At 46.1% G+C, this 14,514-nt stretch overlaps 1 protein-coding gene across 4 annotated transcripts in view; it reads right to left on the minus strand.

Moving 5' to 3' along the window:
* Nucleotides 1-14,514, minus strand: part of PRIMPOL (primase and DNA directed polymerase) — a 53,035-nt gene that overhangs the window by 37,157 nt on the left and 1,364 nt on the right. For 2 of the 4 annotated variants that reach the window (XM_075930293.2, XM_075930294.2), the window contains exons 2-3: nt 10,029-10,139; nt 6,468-6,559 (exon numbers count right to left, since the gene is read on the minus strand). In XM_075930293.2, the coding sequence (XP_075786408.2) occupies nt 6,468-6,486 (19 nt within the window). In that variant the 5' untranslated portion in view covers nt 6,487-6,559; nt 10,029-10,139. The remainder of the gene's footprint in view (nt 1-6,467; nt 6,560-10,028; nt 10,140-14,514) is intronic. The other 2 variants (XM_075930292.2, XM_089777898.1) reach the window with 1 other exon arrangement.

Here is a 14,514-nt window from a genome sequence, read left to right on the forward strand (position 1 = left end):
GCCCTACACTAGCCACCTGGACCTGAACAGGGACCGTTTCAATACCCACCTGGGCAGGCCTATATCCAAGCCTAAAGCACCTTCAGCCACTTGAAGGTAAGGTTCAGGTGCCTCCTGACCTGCCTGGATACAGGGGAGCACAACTTCCCCCAGGTGGTCTTGGCCTGTTGTGTTGTTCACAACATTGTGGAGAGCAGGAGGAGGCCTTCCTTCCAGGATTGGGGGCAGAGGCTGGCTGGGAGGGAAGGGCCTTGGAGCAGCCACACACAGCTGCCCTCTAGCAGGCCCATGAGGTGGGAGTGAGCATTGGGGAGGCCCTGAGGGAGAGTTTCTCTCAAGGACCCCAATAACTCTCCCCAGAGCCTCCCCACTAGGGGCATGTGCCCCTCTCTGCCTTTCCCACAACAACTCCACCCTTTCCTGTACACTCAATAAAACAGTTGTGTGTTCAAAAACAATTTTAATTTTTTTTTAAGAAAATAAACTTAGGCTGACCGGGGCTGAGAACCGGGATATTGGGGGGGGGGGGGCGGTTCAGCCTGAATATGGGGAGGGAGTCTCAGAGCTGGGGTTGAGAGCAGTGCGTGGTTTGGCTGGAAGTTCCACTTCGGGTCTGGGGACCTCAGGGGTGGGAGGCCAGGGATAACAGGAGGATAGGCAGGTTGGGGGCTGGAACAGGGTCAAGCATGGCAGGGGGAGGGGAGGCAGAGACAGGAGCCGGGTATGCCATCTCCCGGATGGGGGCACACATGTTGCAGCCCTGCTGCACGATCTCGATCCACATTTAGGTCTGCATTAGGGCAGCAGCCCAGACCACCTGGGCCAGGGTCTACTTCATGTCCTGGATGATGGCTATGTGCTCCCTCATAAGGTCATCCTGGACCCTCCAACACCTACAGCTCCCCCGGGGTCAGGTGGCTGGCTCGCCTACTGGTGATAGCCCCTCAGTCATGGCTGTGGAGAATAAAGAGGGAGAGGTGGTCAGTCATCCATGCAGACACTGTCCCTGAGGCCTTGCCCTCCTCTGTGAGCAACAGTCCTTGAACTAGAGTACAGGGATGTCTTGGGAGCAAGGCCATGTGTGGCCTGGACCCTGGGCCCTGCCTCACAGGGGCTCTGAGGTGCCATGGGGACCATGCTTCCCACTCTCTCACTCCCATCCCACTGACAAGCAAGCAAGGGAAGTATCCGTCCACACTGGGATCCCATGGGCAGGAGAGGGGCCTGGAGCAGCCTGGCTTTCCATTCACCCCCCCCCCCCCCACACACACCCCTCCACCCTGCACCTGGTAGCGCTGTCCTCAGGAACAGAATGATGTCTCGAGCGTTCAGGCATCCCTGTGTGCAGCACTCCTCAGTCTGAGTGGGGGGTGTGTGTTGATGCGCCTTTGTCCCCAGCCTCCTTCAAGCAGTGGCTGGTAGTGGGATGGCATCCTGCCTGGGGGTCAGATGTGTTTGGCCTCCCCAGAGCCTATGAGCAGGAGCAAACGGGGTACACCTGGGCTGCCTGCTGCAGACTGGTGCTGCACATGCAACCACATGCACGGACTGCATTGTAAGGGCCAGAACGAGAAGACCAAGTGACGATCGCACCCTAGCCCCTCAGCACCCACCTTCCCCACCCTGTGTTTGTGAAAAACTAAGAGCACTCACCTGATGATCCCTCCTCAGCCTCAGAGAATGCCTGGGAAACATCCAGGCCATGGGGTACGAACTCCAGGCTGCGGGTGACAGTGCTGGCCACCTCTTCCTCCTCATCTGGGACCCCCAGGTCGCTGACGACAAGTGTCTCCAGCCCCAACTCCACAACCATGGGTGAGGAAGGGGCTGCCCAGACCCCCAAGGATGTGGTGGAACTCATTGAGGTAGGGGCAGGAGTAGCATTCTACCTCAGAGCAATAGCTGCACTCCCCGGCGTAGCCCTGCTGGAGCTCCTTGACCTTGCTCCAGATCTGCTTAAGATTCGTGGGTGGTGGCCCCTCGTGGCCAGGGCCTTGGCTATCCAGCCGTAGATGTCGGCGTTTCTGTGTCTGGAGCAGAGATCCTGGAGGGTCTCCTCTTCACTCCAGGAGGGCCAGAATCTCTGCCCCAGACCAGGATGGAGCATGTCTTTTGGTGCCCCTGGCAGGCTCCTGGGAGCCCTGGGCATACTCCCTGGGAGGGCAAGTGGGCTCTTGGGGAGCTTGAGGCTGGGCCATGGGTGCCAAGGAGTGTGGGAGCGTGAGCTATGTGGTGAGGTGCAGCTCCCAGGGCCAGCTTCCTGCCATAAGCCTTGTCCTGGGTGCCTATGGCTTTAAGAGCTGCCAGGAGATGAACTATAGAGTTGTGAGGAGTGCAGACGGAATGGCAAGCAGGACACCTGTGATTTCCTGGCAGAGGTGGAAAGTAACTAAGTAGAAATACTTTGTTACACTACTAAAGTACATTTTTCAGTATTTGTACTTTACTCAAGTAATTTATTTTTGTGATACTTCACTACAATTTCTGGAAGCACTTAGTTACTCACTACTTTCATCATTCTGATTTGCCTAAGCATAGCTACATGTACAAGTACCCAAATCATCCAAAAAAAAATAACTGATCAATAAACACAATAACCCTGCCAACAAAGAAGCCTTCTAACAGCCCCAGCAACACCTTTTCACTCAAAAACAGTATCTATGCAGGCACTGCCAACCTAAGACCTGAGCAAGCAGGGTGGCTGCCCAGGGCAATGTGCTGATGGGGTGTATTTGAAGAGTCTCATGTGACCTTACCTGGGGCTAGCCAGCTAAACAGGAGAGAAACCCAGCTGCCAGCTCAGCCAGGGTCAGAGAGGACAGAGGCACCTCCTTTTGTCAGGTAAATCTTCTGCTCTTGTGGAAGCAGCAGCAGGGTGGATGGCCAGGGCAGGGGCTCCCCATTCTCCCTGGGACACAGGGCCCCCCTGTAGAATCCTTGTGGCGAGAGGGTGGGGTGGGCTGTGCTGGAAGAGACTCAGGGTGGGTAGCTGAGTTTGGTGGGGATTGAAGAATTGTGTCTGTGTGCATTGCTTCCCTCCGAGTGCTGGCTGGCTGGCTGGGATTTGGAGCAATCCTGCTATCTGGATGTATGCTAGTGTGGAGCAGGTATGGGTCCACCCCCTCCCCCCAAGAGCCCTATAGGGAAACTGAGGAGGGCTGGGTTACTGGCTCTGGAGGGGGATAGAACACTGCGTTGTTTGGGGTGGGGTGGGGAGACTTTTAAATTGCCCTCCCTACCCCCATGGAGCAGTTGGTCTTATCCTCCTGTTTCTCCTGGCTGGCTTAGAAGTTTTGCTCACTTTTTTGGGGTGGGAGGCTGCTGCTTCCCCAATGTGAGGCAGGTGGGTGCAGAGGAGATGCGTGTTACTGAAATCAGCTCTCCCATATGTCCCCTGGGAAATGAGGCAGTGGGTGATGTCTGACTGGATGGTTGAAACACATTTACCTTCCATTCAATTCTTAATGACCTATTCACACCCTCAGGTTGTTTATGTTTTCACTACACATTGTATTTATCAGTACCCTGAAATTTCTCAGGTCAAAGGGCCTTGTTCAAGCTGTTTTGAGCAATGTTGTTCTTTCATTAAGATTAACAATAAGGAAATGTTCTTTGCTCCCATCGTAACCTGCAAACCTTCTTCATGCTCTGGGAGTCACTGTGGTTCCTAGTGTGAGAATCTGAAGAGAAGGTGTGATTGTCCTGACTTGCAGTTTCAATGAGGCACTTAACTCAGAACAACTCAGTGGGAATATAGGCTCTCTCTCCTCTCTTCCCCATCCATCTCCTGTGCAATGCTTCACCCCTGGTGCTCTGGCTTATAAAAAAGCTTGGTGGAACGCACTCTATGTTTTTAACTTTGTGTAATGTTTTAAGCTTTTCTTCTTTTTATAATTTTCAGAGTTATTGGGAAATTATGGAGGGAGGTCCGATAATTTTTTAATGATAAAATGGAGATGCAAAGAGTTCAAGCTTTAAAGCAGTTAAAACCCAAACAAAGACAAGGTAGGTGAAGTAATCTTTTTTTTTTTTTTTTTTTTTTTTTAATTATTTTGGAACAGTTTTGGTTGGTGAGATTAGCCCTTTTGAGCTTCACGGACCTGGAGAAGAGCTCTGAGGAGTTCCAAAGGTCCAATGAAAGATATTATTTCACTCACCTTGTCACTCTCATCCAGGCACCAATATGACTACAACAAAACAGCAAAACCCACCATATCACATGTCAAGATACATGTCCAAATATACAAAATAATTATCCTAACACCAGACAGGATTTGTTAAATTAACTATTCAGTCACTCGTCCATTTGTGACAAGCCCAGTTCAAAAGTTTATATAATTGAATTTTAACTCTAACAGGTGCTCAGGAAGCATTTTTATTGCTTTCCCTATGTGTAAATAATGTTATTATAATGGGAGGGGGGTGTTACCTCTCACTTGTGTGATCCCACTTGATCTTTCCATAGGTCAGTAGCTCCTGATCCAAAAAGGGTTCCCCACCCCAATCTACAGTTTTCCAGAAGGAGCATCTTCATCAACAGTGATTGTGGCTTTAAACACGCACATATAAATATATATGCATACAGGTAGTCCCCGGGTTACATGGATCCGACTTACATCGGATCCCTACTTACAAACGGGGTGAGGCAACCTCGCACTAGCTGCTTCCCCCCAGCAGACCAGGGAGACGCAAAGCTAGCGCCCCCCCCCCCCGCCCACAGCAGACCAGGGAGACGCCGAGCGGCTTTTCTCAGCAGACACCTCAGCTTGAGAATAAAGGACTGAGGGAAGTGAGGTGTGGGAGAATAAAACTGAGCTCTGGAGAAATGTTTGGCTAGAGTTTCCCCTACAATATGTACCAGTTCCGACTTACATACAAATTCAACTTAAGAACAAACCTACAGTCCCTATCTTGTACGTAACCCGGGGACTGCCTGTATATATAAATGCACAATGAGCATATGAAAAATAATGGTGCCTTATGATAACTTAGGTGGTTAACCATAGCTGTCCTATGGAAATCTATTTTTTACTTCTGGATACTTGAGTACAATTAAAATGTGATACTTTTGTACTTTTACTCAAGTAGTTTTCCAGAAGGATACTTTGACTTTTACTTAGTTACATTTTTTTCCAAAGTAGCAGTACTTTTACTCAGCTAACTTTTTGGGGTACTTTATCCACCTCTGTTTCCTGGAGGCCTCTTTTCAATAGAACTCCCTCTTCCACATCCACACTAAGGACGTTAAGTCACAGTTAATTTACTAGTCAAGTAGTCGATGGAATTTCCATCAACTACTCGACTAGTTGATAGGCACTTCTACATTTCAAAGGAGGAATGTGGAACTCCACATGCAGTCTGGGACCAGCGGGAAGTCCCGCTGACTTCGGGCTGCACACAGCGTGCCAGCTTTGAAACGTACAATAGTCCCCAGCGGGGGCTCTTGTGCATTTCAAAGCAGCAGCGCCGCCTGGAGTCAGCAGGGGACTCTGAATGAGAGAGGGGCAGCAAAGAGGGGAGTCCTCCACTGACCCCGGGCTCCATGCTGCGCTGCCAATTTGAAATGCTATGCAGAGCCAGGGTCAGCTCCACACAGCATTTCAGAGGCAACTGGGATCAGCTGGGGACTCTCCCCAGCTGACCACAGGTTCCACATGGCACTTCCCCAGCTGATCCTGGGTTCTGTGGAAATGCCGTGCTGGAAGTCCCCAGCTGACCCCAGGCAACACGCATGGCAGTGCTGCACAGCTTATCCCTGGCTCAGCTGTGCAGCACTGTCCCTTTGAAACAAGGTGGCTTTTCAAACAGGCAGCGCCACAGAGCTGATCCCGGGGTCATCTGTGCGGCACTGCCATTTTGAAGTACCCCATTTTTGCCACCTCTCTCTCAGAGGCAGCAAGGGGAGGAGGGAAATCAACTTGTCGACTAACTATCTGATAAGATTTGCTTATGGGATAGTCAACTAGTCCTTTACATCTCAAGTCCACACACACACACACACACACCCCCCACACACCCATCCACCCACCCACCCTACCTTTTTCTGAAAAAGGCATTATTCCTTGTAAAAAGAGGTTTACCACTGTTGGAAAAAAGCCCTCTGCAATTGCAGTGTGGACGCAAATATTGTTTTACTGGAATAACGCCCGCTACTATGGAAAAACGTTGCAGTGTAGATGTACCCAAATAGACAAAGCAAGAGGATTCAAAACTGAGGAACACTCTTAGCATATGGCTCCATATCAACGAGGCATGAAAAATCCCTTTAAATTATGTTTAACTGGTTAACCACTTGAACAGGGACAGGGAGGGGAGCGCTCAAGCCCAGATGGGCCAACAGTTAACTGGTTAACCATTGACATCCCCAATATCAACAATACTTTCAACTTAATAGCCTCAATATGTGTTAGAGTAAATAAATTAGGGTATCTGTCTCAATTTTCAAGACTTTGAAATACTTAACTTACCAGTACTCAAAAGAGACATTTTGCCCAACAGCGCTCGCTATCTCTCAACCTTTGGACTTCTAATCACATAAAGCAAGCACATGGTAGGAAGTCTGAAAAAAAAAAAAAAAAAAATCAATGCACAATCAAAAACTATAATTACATTTAACATTAGCATCATTACAGATATGTTTCAATTTAATATTTTTTGTCCAGGGAAAATTCCTTTCCCTCAGAATTCTTCCAGATGGATAAGAATTGAGCTTCTTAGAAGCAGAGAGAATGGGAGGAAGGCAAATGGAAAATACGTTATTACAGAGGTTGTTCTGTTTGAGTACATCTAAACTGCATCCCTTTTTCAATAAAGGGATGTACATTAGATGTATCGAAATTGTAACTGAAGCTGGGATTTGAATTTCCCGTGCTTCATTTACATAATGGCGGCCACGGCTTTTTTTTTGAAAAGCCGCTTTTCAAAAAAAGCGTGGTCAAGACAGGTATCTTTCAACAGAAATGCCCCATTTAGAAATATCCTGAAACCCACATTTACGAAAAAAAGCCGCAGCCACCATTAGGTAAATGAAGCACAGGAAATTCAAATCCCGGCTTCATTTACAATTTCAATACATCCCTTTATTGAAAAAGGGATGCAGTTTAGATGTACCCCTAAAGCTACCAGACCAGTCGCATTACTCTGTCCCCCAACCCTCTGATTTTTTTGTCTGTATTTTGTGTTCCCCCTATCCCTGGTTTCTCCACATCTCTCTTCTTACCTCCAATTACCCCTCACTGATCCCCCTCCTACCTGTGTGTGTCAGAAATTTCTCAGTGAGAAATTATCTTCTTATAGTAGAAAGACAAGGTGGCTGAGATAATATCTTTTACTGTACCAACTACTGTTTGAGACACAAGCTTTTGACCCAAACAGAGCTCTTCATCAGGTCGGAGAAAGGAACTCCGACACCTCTATTAAAAAGAGGGGGTTAGTGGATTACAGATTATTGTATGGGTTTCCCTTTCCTATCATGCTCAAGGGAAACCTGTACAACAGATTTTACTCCTTCTCATGACAAATAGTCAACAGATTAAAACAAACAAAAGGAAGTATTTCTTCACACAATACACCGTTAACCTGTACAACCCTTTGCTAGAAAGCCAGGACTACAATAGGGCTGAAAAAAGAACTATATATATATATATATATATATATATTCATGGAGAACAGATCCATCAATGGCTATTAGCCATTTTTAATTTCTTATTGTTTTGATTAATCTTTTAAGTATGCTTTTACTCAAAAGATATTCAGTTGGAAAAGTCATTTGAGAATTCATGTCATGATTTCATTTCTTCAAACAAGGATTCAGAAAATGAATCTACAGTGGAAACTGGATATTTTTTCACAAGATAGTCTTACATTTTATTTATTTTAGAATTAATGGAACAAAAGGGACTAAAGTGCTTAGTAATAAAGATTAATGCCATACAACAAAAGAGTAAACTGTTTATATCATCACACATGGAATTATAGCATTGTAATTGGTTCAACAGTTACTTGTTAGTTTTTCCATCAAATAAGAATATATCCATCTGAACAGTTTTTTAAAACCAGTTCAGGCTAACATTTTTAAACCCAAGTTCCCTGGCCTATGTGGACCAGGTGTAATAATGTGATGGTAGAAAACATGGGTTGAAAAATGGTTATGTATGGTCCACAGTGACCAAACAACTCATGTTTGAAATTGATTCAAGTGATTTTCCCTCTCCAGTATTTGGCCTTAATAGAATCTACTATGATTGCTTGTTCCTCCAGTGCTAAACGTCATAATCTTATGGAAAAGAAAGAGAGGAATGTATCAACTACTTAGAGCCGTGTGCAGAGATCTGTGGCTAGACATCAGGATCCACAGATCCACTGAGTTCACCTCCCAAGAGCCACTGCAACCAATGGAGAGGAGTGTGATCCCATCGCACCTATGAGTCAGTACCCTGCACCAGAGGCTTCTACCAGCTGTGGGGCTATACTGCTCCTGTAGCCCCACCCCCAGCTGCCGTGTCATCTGTCTGGGGTTGTATAGCAGGGTTAGGGGTGGTGCAGCTGCACTGAGTTGCTGGTGCAGAGCACTGGCTCCCAGGCACAAGAAGACCATGCTCCTCTCTGTTGGCCTCAATGGCTCTTGGGAGTAGATCCCTGCAGGTCTGTGGATCCTGATGTCTATCTGCAGGTAAACATTTCTATCCGTACAGGTCTTTATACTTTTTAAAAAAATACCTCCAGGCAATCCCTCCGAGTAACAGAGACTACTTCTTCTACAGTAGAAATACATTCTAAGGAAAATCCTGGTTTCCAAAGGAAACCTCAGGTCTTATTCAGGGCCGGCTCGAGCCATTCCTGCGCCCCAGGCAGCGAGCACACGGCGCATGTGCGGCACCGCCCTCAGGCACACAGCGCATGTGTGGCCCCACTCCCCCAGTGGGCTGCGCACCTTACAGCTGCAATCGGGCACACAGAGCCTGATTGCAGCTCTAAGGGGTGCCATGCGGCCCCCAGCCCCAGGCACAAGGCGCCTGATGGCACCTCTAAGGGGCGCTGCGCAGCCCCCGGACGCGTGGAGCCTGATGGCAGATCTAAGGGGTGCCATGCGGCCAGGCACACAGCACCCCTTACAGCTGCCATCAGGTGCCCCCCATAGGTTGGCACCCTGGGCTGCTGCCTGGTTAGGCCCCCTCTTCCCCCCTTAATCCGGCCCTGGTCTTATTCAACATACACCAACAACTGAGACTTTTCTAGATGGGCATTCCACCAAGTTAAACAAAAAACTCAATACATGCAAATTCTCTGCTACTTACACTTGCATTAACTATGACAATAATACTGGGATTTGGGCTCTTTACCTTACTAATGTTAATAAACCTGATGGAGAAGGAAAATTCCAAGCTGAGGTGCATTTTAAATTATACAAGAAAAACCTGCCCTAGTTGCTGAATCAAGAGGGAAGTCTAACTGAGGCATATCAGAATGATATCCCTGACTTGCAACAAAGACAGGATATTCTGGAGGGCTGTGTCTAGACTGGCCAGTTTTTCTGGAAAATCAGCAGCTTTACGGAAAAACTTGCCAGCTGTCTACACTGGGTGCTTGAATTTCCGCAAGAGCACTGACTTCCTACTGTAAGAAATCAGTGCTTTTTGCGGAAATACTATGCTGCTCCCGTTCGGGCAAGAGTCCCTTTTGCGCAAAAGGGCCAGTGTAGACAGCTGAGTTTTGTTTTCCGCAAAAAAGCTCCGATCGCAAAAATGGCGATCGGGGCTTTTTTGCGGAAAAGCACGTCTAGATTGGCCACGGACGCTTTTCCGCAAAAAGTGCTTTTGCGGAAAAGCGTCCGTGCCAATCTAGACACTCTGTTCCGAAAATGCTTTTAACGGAAAAGTTTTCCGTTAAAAGCATTTGCAGAAAATCATGCCAGTCTAGACGTAGCCTAGAAGTAAGGGTAGACTATTCATAAGAGGACCTGATTTTGAAAATCCTCATCCCTGAAAATAAGTCTGACTGAAGTCAAGATATTTATGAGTATTACTTACATCCAGCAATGATTAATCCCCTGAGGATCAACTTGCAGTTTTGCCAACTCCAGTATACTTCAAGTTTTTAACATTCCAGTTCCTGAAGTCATGAGAATCTCAGCTTTCATTCTTTAAAATAGATGTTTAGACTTCATAGTTAGAGAAAGGCTAAAAAACACTAATCCTAACAGCTCAAAAAGCAAAAGGCAAATAAAACACTTATCATGATTTTAAAGCTAATCCTCATGATTTTGTGGGGCCTGCCTCAAGATTTTTTTTAAACACTTTTTAGGACTGGCAATACAGAATTTGTAGGAACTTCAATTATAAACACCTAGGTTCCATCTACACAAGAAGTTTTCTCTGCAAAAAATATGTTAATGAAGGACTTATTTTCATATTTTCTGCTGATACTTATTTTTGCACAAAAACAGTGTGGACATTTTATTTTTGCGAAAATCCCGATCTTGCAGGAAAAGAGGTTTTTGCACAGAAAGAAAACGTCTACACTGCTTGTTTTTGCACAAAAACCCTAGCGCAAAAACAGATCGGCAGAGGATATGCAAATGAGTCCCTCATTAACATATTTTTTGCCAAGAAAACTCGTAGTGTAGAAATAGCCCTAGGGAAAGGGAATCAGTCTTCTCATGTATCTGCTGTGCATTACTTTGATTATGTAAAACATGTTTATTCCTAATTTTCTCCATAGTTGATTTCTCTAGCTCTGCTTCCAGTTCAAAACCCAGTTGTGGAGATCAGAAGATGGTTGCTAGAGAAAACTCATTGCCTGCCCTTGTGGCCAAATTTTTGCCTTGCGCAAAAGAGAAATCTGGGGGAGCACAGTTTCCAAAAGTAAGGAAGGAAAAATTCTAGGAATTAAAATGTAGTAGTAGAGAATTCATATTTTTAAAGCCACAAAATACAAAGTAGTTTGGTAACTTGATCTTTTGGATCTATGAAATTTTGGAACTTTTTTTAAAGTCAGGCCTCCTGATCAATTAATGGGAAGTTGAGGCAAACTATAATTAAGGGCTCATCTGCGCTTAAGATGCTGTGATGGAACAGCTACACCACTGTACCACTTCAGGAGGACACTACCTACTAGGGGGATGTAAAGTCCCATTTAATTGGTTAACTGATTAAAGGGCAGGTAAGGGGCCCACTCCAGTCCAGGGCTGCTCCAGCCTGCTAAAACAACCCCTGTAGACAGGGACTGCTCTGGACAATTGGAACACCCCTTGCTGTGGAAGGCAGGGAGCTACTACTGCCTTCACCAGTTAACCAGAACTATAAGTTTCATCCAATAAAGGCAAGGCTTACTGGTTAAGCATTCACATCCTTTCTACCTACTAGATCAGAGGTGGATAATAAGTAATCCACAGGACAGATGAGGTTCACCAGGGTTAGCCTCTGGAGGATTGCCAGATGTTTTTTTTTTACTCACACATCCACATGTTCAGTCACTTGCAGCTCCTATTGTCCACAGTTGACAGAAAGGGAGTGGGAGAAGAGCAGAGGGTGCTTAAAAGTAGCAGCGCTGTTTGAAGCCTAGGGCCAGAACCTGGGCTCCACACAGCACTGCCCCTTTGAAATGCTGCATGAAGCCTGGGGCCAGCTAGGGTGGCCCCAGGCTGCATGTGGCATTTCAAAGTGTGTGGGAGTCCCCAGCTGACCCTGAACTCCATACAGCACTTTCACCTTTGAAGTGTAGCAACAGCCCTAGAGGGATTTATTAGCACAGATATAACCAAAGAGGCTGATGGTAAAGAGACCTATAGAATAGAACATTGATCTGTTACTGAAAAGAGTTCTCAGCAACATATCCCTGAACCTCATTACACTGGAGAATCATGTGTTTAAAATATTAGTACTGGACTATGGGTGAATGCCACATTAGAGCTCACTACATCCAGCTCATCAATCCTATTTCACTTAGATTTATCCCCATGTCTTAACCTATGTCTTTACAGCCTGTTCCCGTGTTACAAATGGTCGATTTACGACCGTTTGTACTTACGACCAAACCTCCCATTAAGCAGTCATAAAGGCGGTCCCCAAGTTTCGAACAGCACGGTTGCATGTAAATGAATGGGGTCCAACTTATGAACACTTCACCTTATGACCAAGTGTTTGGTCTGTAACTTGTTGGTAAGTTGGGGGACCAGCTGTACTGACAATTGAGCACCAAAACTTTTGTCATTCAGTGGTCCTAACCTCTCCTCCCCCTCCCAAAAGACAAAAGTTTTGCTGCAGCAAGCGTCAGTGTGAACAGTATCAGCAGGAGAACTCTTCTGTCAACAATGTGAACACTGCTCATTGGGGGTACCTTGTCAGCAAAAGTGCCAACAATCAGTGACTATACTGCCTGACTTTTAGTGACAGAGCTATGCCACTGAAGGCTGTATAGCATAGACAAAGCCTTACACTTGCATTTTATGGTAAAGAAAGAAACACACTGCCACCAGGGAAATTCTCATAGCTCCCAGAAGAACTGATTAATGCAGTGGATTGTGATAGGAGTGACTGGTCCACTGTGTGAAGCAGAAGGGGAAGACTAACTGTACTATGACGTTGGTTCTGGATATCCAACACGCCAGTCATCTGAAGAAGTGGGCTGTGCCCACGAAAGCTCATGATACCATCTACATGTTTTGTTAGTCTTTAAAGTGCTACTAGACTGTTTGTTGTTTTTTAAGTTTGTACCATGATAGTGTTGTAAAGTTAGATCCTGTCAGAATTTGCTACTGGTAACACAATGACATACCACATGGTCTGTCAGAATTTGCTAACCATCACTAAGGCTAAGATTTTATCATTGTTATTTTTACTAAAAGTGACAAGCAAAATACAAAAATTCAGAGAGCTGTGACACTCAAAAATAATCTGGGGGCAGGGCTAGGTAAGGGGGAGGAATGGAGTCCCAGGGGAGAAAAGGGGGACTGACAGGCCGAGAACCCTGCCATGAGCCTCATTTCACTCAAGCACCATATATTTAAAGATTTAGCCCCGACTCCAGCAGCTGCAGGACATGGATGAGTAGCCCAGGTAGCAGTCGTCCCCCTCCCCAAACCTCAGCCACAGCTAGGAACATGTGGAGGGGGGAGAGAGGTAAAAATTAGTGGGCTGCCACAGGTGCATACTACCCCCATTTTCCTAGTGCAGCCCTTGACAAATGCCAGACTGAAGGACATGGCCCAAGCTGCAGTCCCCAATTAGAGCCACAAGTTGGGCTGCAGGGTCCTGGTTCCAGCCAGCCCTAGCTGCAGGGCAGGGGCACACAATCCCATCTCCACTTCCTGTAGCCCTATAATTTATACAAATAAAGATGCTGTGGCTTTACTTGGACTGCCATGACCTCTTCAAATAAATTGAAGCCTCACTCATCATCCTTGTCCATTTGATTGTCAGGGTACCTATCAGTATTTGATTACTGGCCAGGAAATAAGGATAGCAAGTTCTGTTAGATGACTGTCACAATTTTTCTACCCTTTCCCCTCTTTCTCCGTTCTTGTCCTCAGTAGTAACTTTAACAGAGGTAGAGATCCCTGTCAGATATCCCACTTACCTTTCTGCCTCCTCTAGACCTTTAGATGGCAGTTTATCCTCCAGTACTCACAATAGCTACTAGAAACGGTGCAGTAGCATAGCTGCATTTGTAAGAAAACACGAGGCAGGTTTACAAGACCGTGCCATTGTTTACATGGAGTCTCAGATTTGAATTCCAGTATTTATCAACTTGCCATACAACTGCCATTAACTGGGTTCAATGTCACTGTATTAAATGATTGAAGGATTAAGTAGGCACATATTGGCAGAGTTGTCACTGATATATGAAGAGAGAGATACATGTGTACATTTAGAGATCAATCATGCTTTGATTACCAAATTCTATAGGCTGTCAATAAAGATAGCAAGAAGAGAACCTTGTGTATGGGGGCTATTAGCAGGCTGCTGGCATAGAATACAGTAACCTCCAGAACTTAGTGAGGAATGGTGAAGGTCATGTCTCAAGAAACTCACAAGGAAGGGAAAAGAGGCGGTGACATTTTCAAGTCAGGGTGGTTAGTATGGAATAGGCTTAGTTTTTAATTTTACACCAAGGCTGCGTCTAGACTGGCAAGTTTTTCCACAAAAGCAGCCACTTTTGCGCAAAAGCTTGCCAGTTGGCTACACTGGCTTCTTGATTTTGCGCAAAAACACTGACGTTCTACTGTCTGAAATCAGTGCTTCTTGCGCAAATGCTTTGACGTTCCCGTTCAGGCAAAAGCCCTTTTCCGGAAATGTTTTTGTGCATGAGGGCCAGTGTAGACAGCTAAAAACTGTTTTGCGCAAAAAAGCCCCGTTGGCAAAAATGGCGATCGGGGCTTTCTTGCGCAAAACCATGTCTAGATTGGCACGGACGCTTTTCCACAGAAAGTGCTTTTGCGGAAAAGCGTCCGTGCCAATTTAGATGCTCTTTTCCGCAAATGCTTTTAATGGAAAAACTTTTCCGTTAAAAGCATTT

Source organism: Pelodiscus sinensis, chromosome 4 (genome assembly GCF_052426305.1).
Source record: "Pelodiscus sinensis isolate ZL-2025 chromosome 4, ASM5242630v1, whole genome shotgun sequence".
NCBI classification, from domain to species: Eukaryota; Metazoa; Chordata; order Testudines; family Trionychidae; genus Pelodiscus; species Pelodiscus sinensis.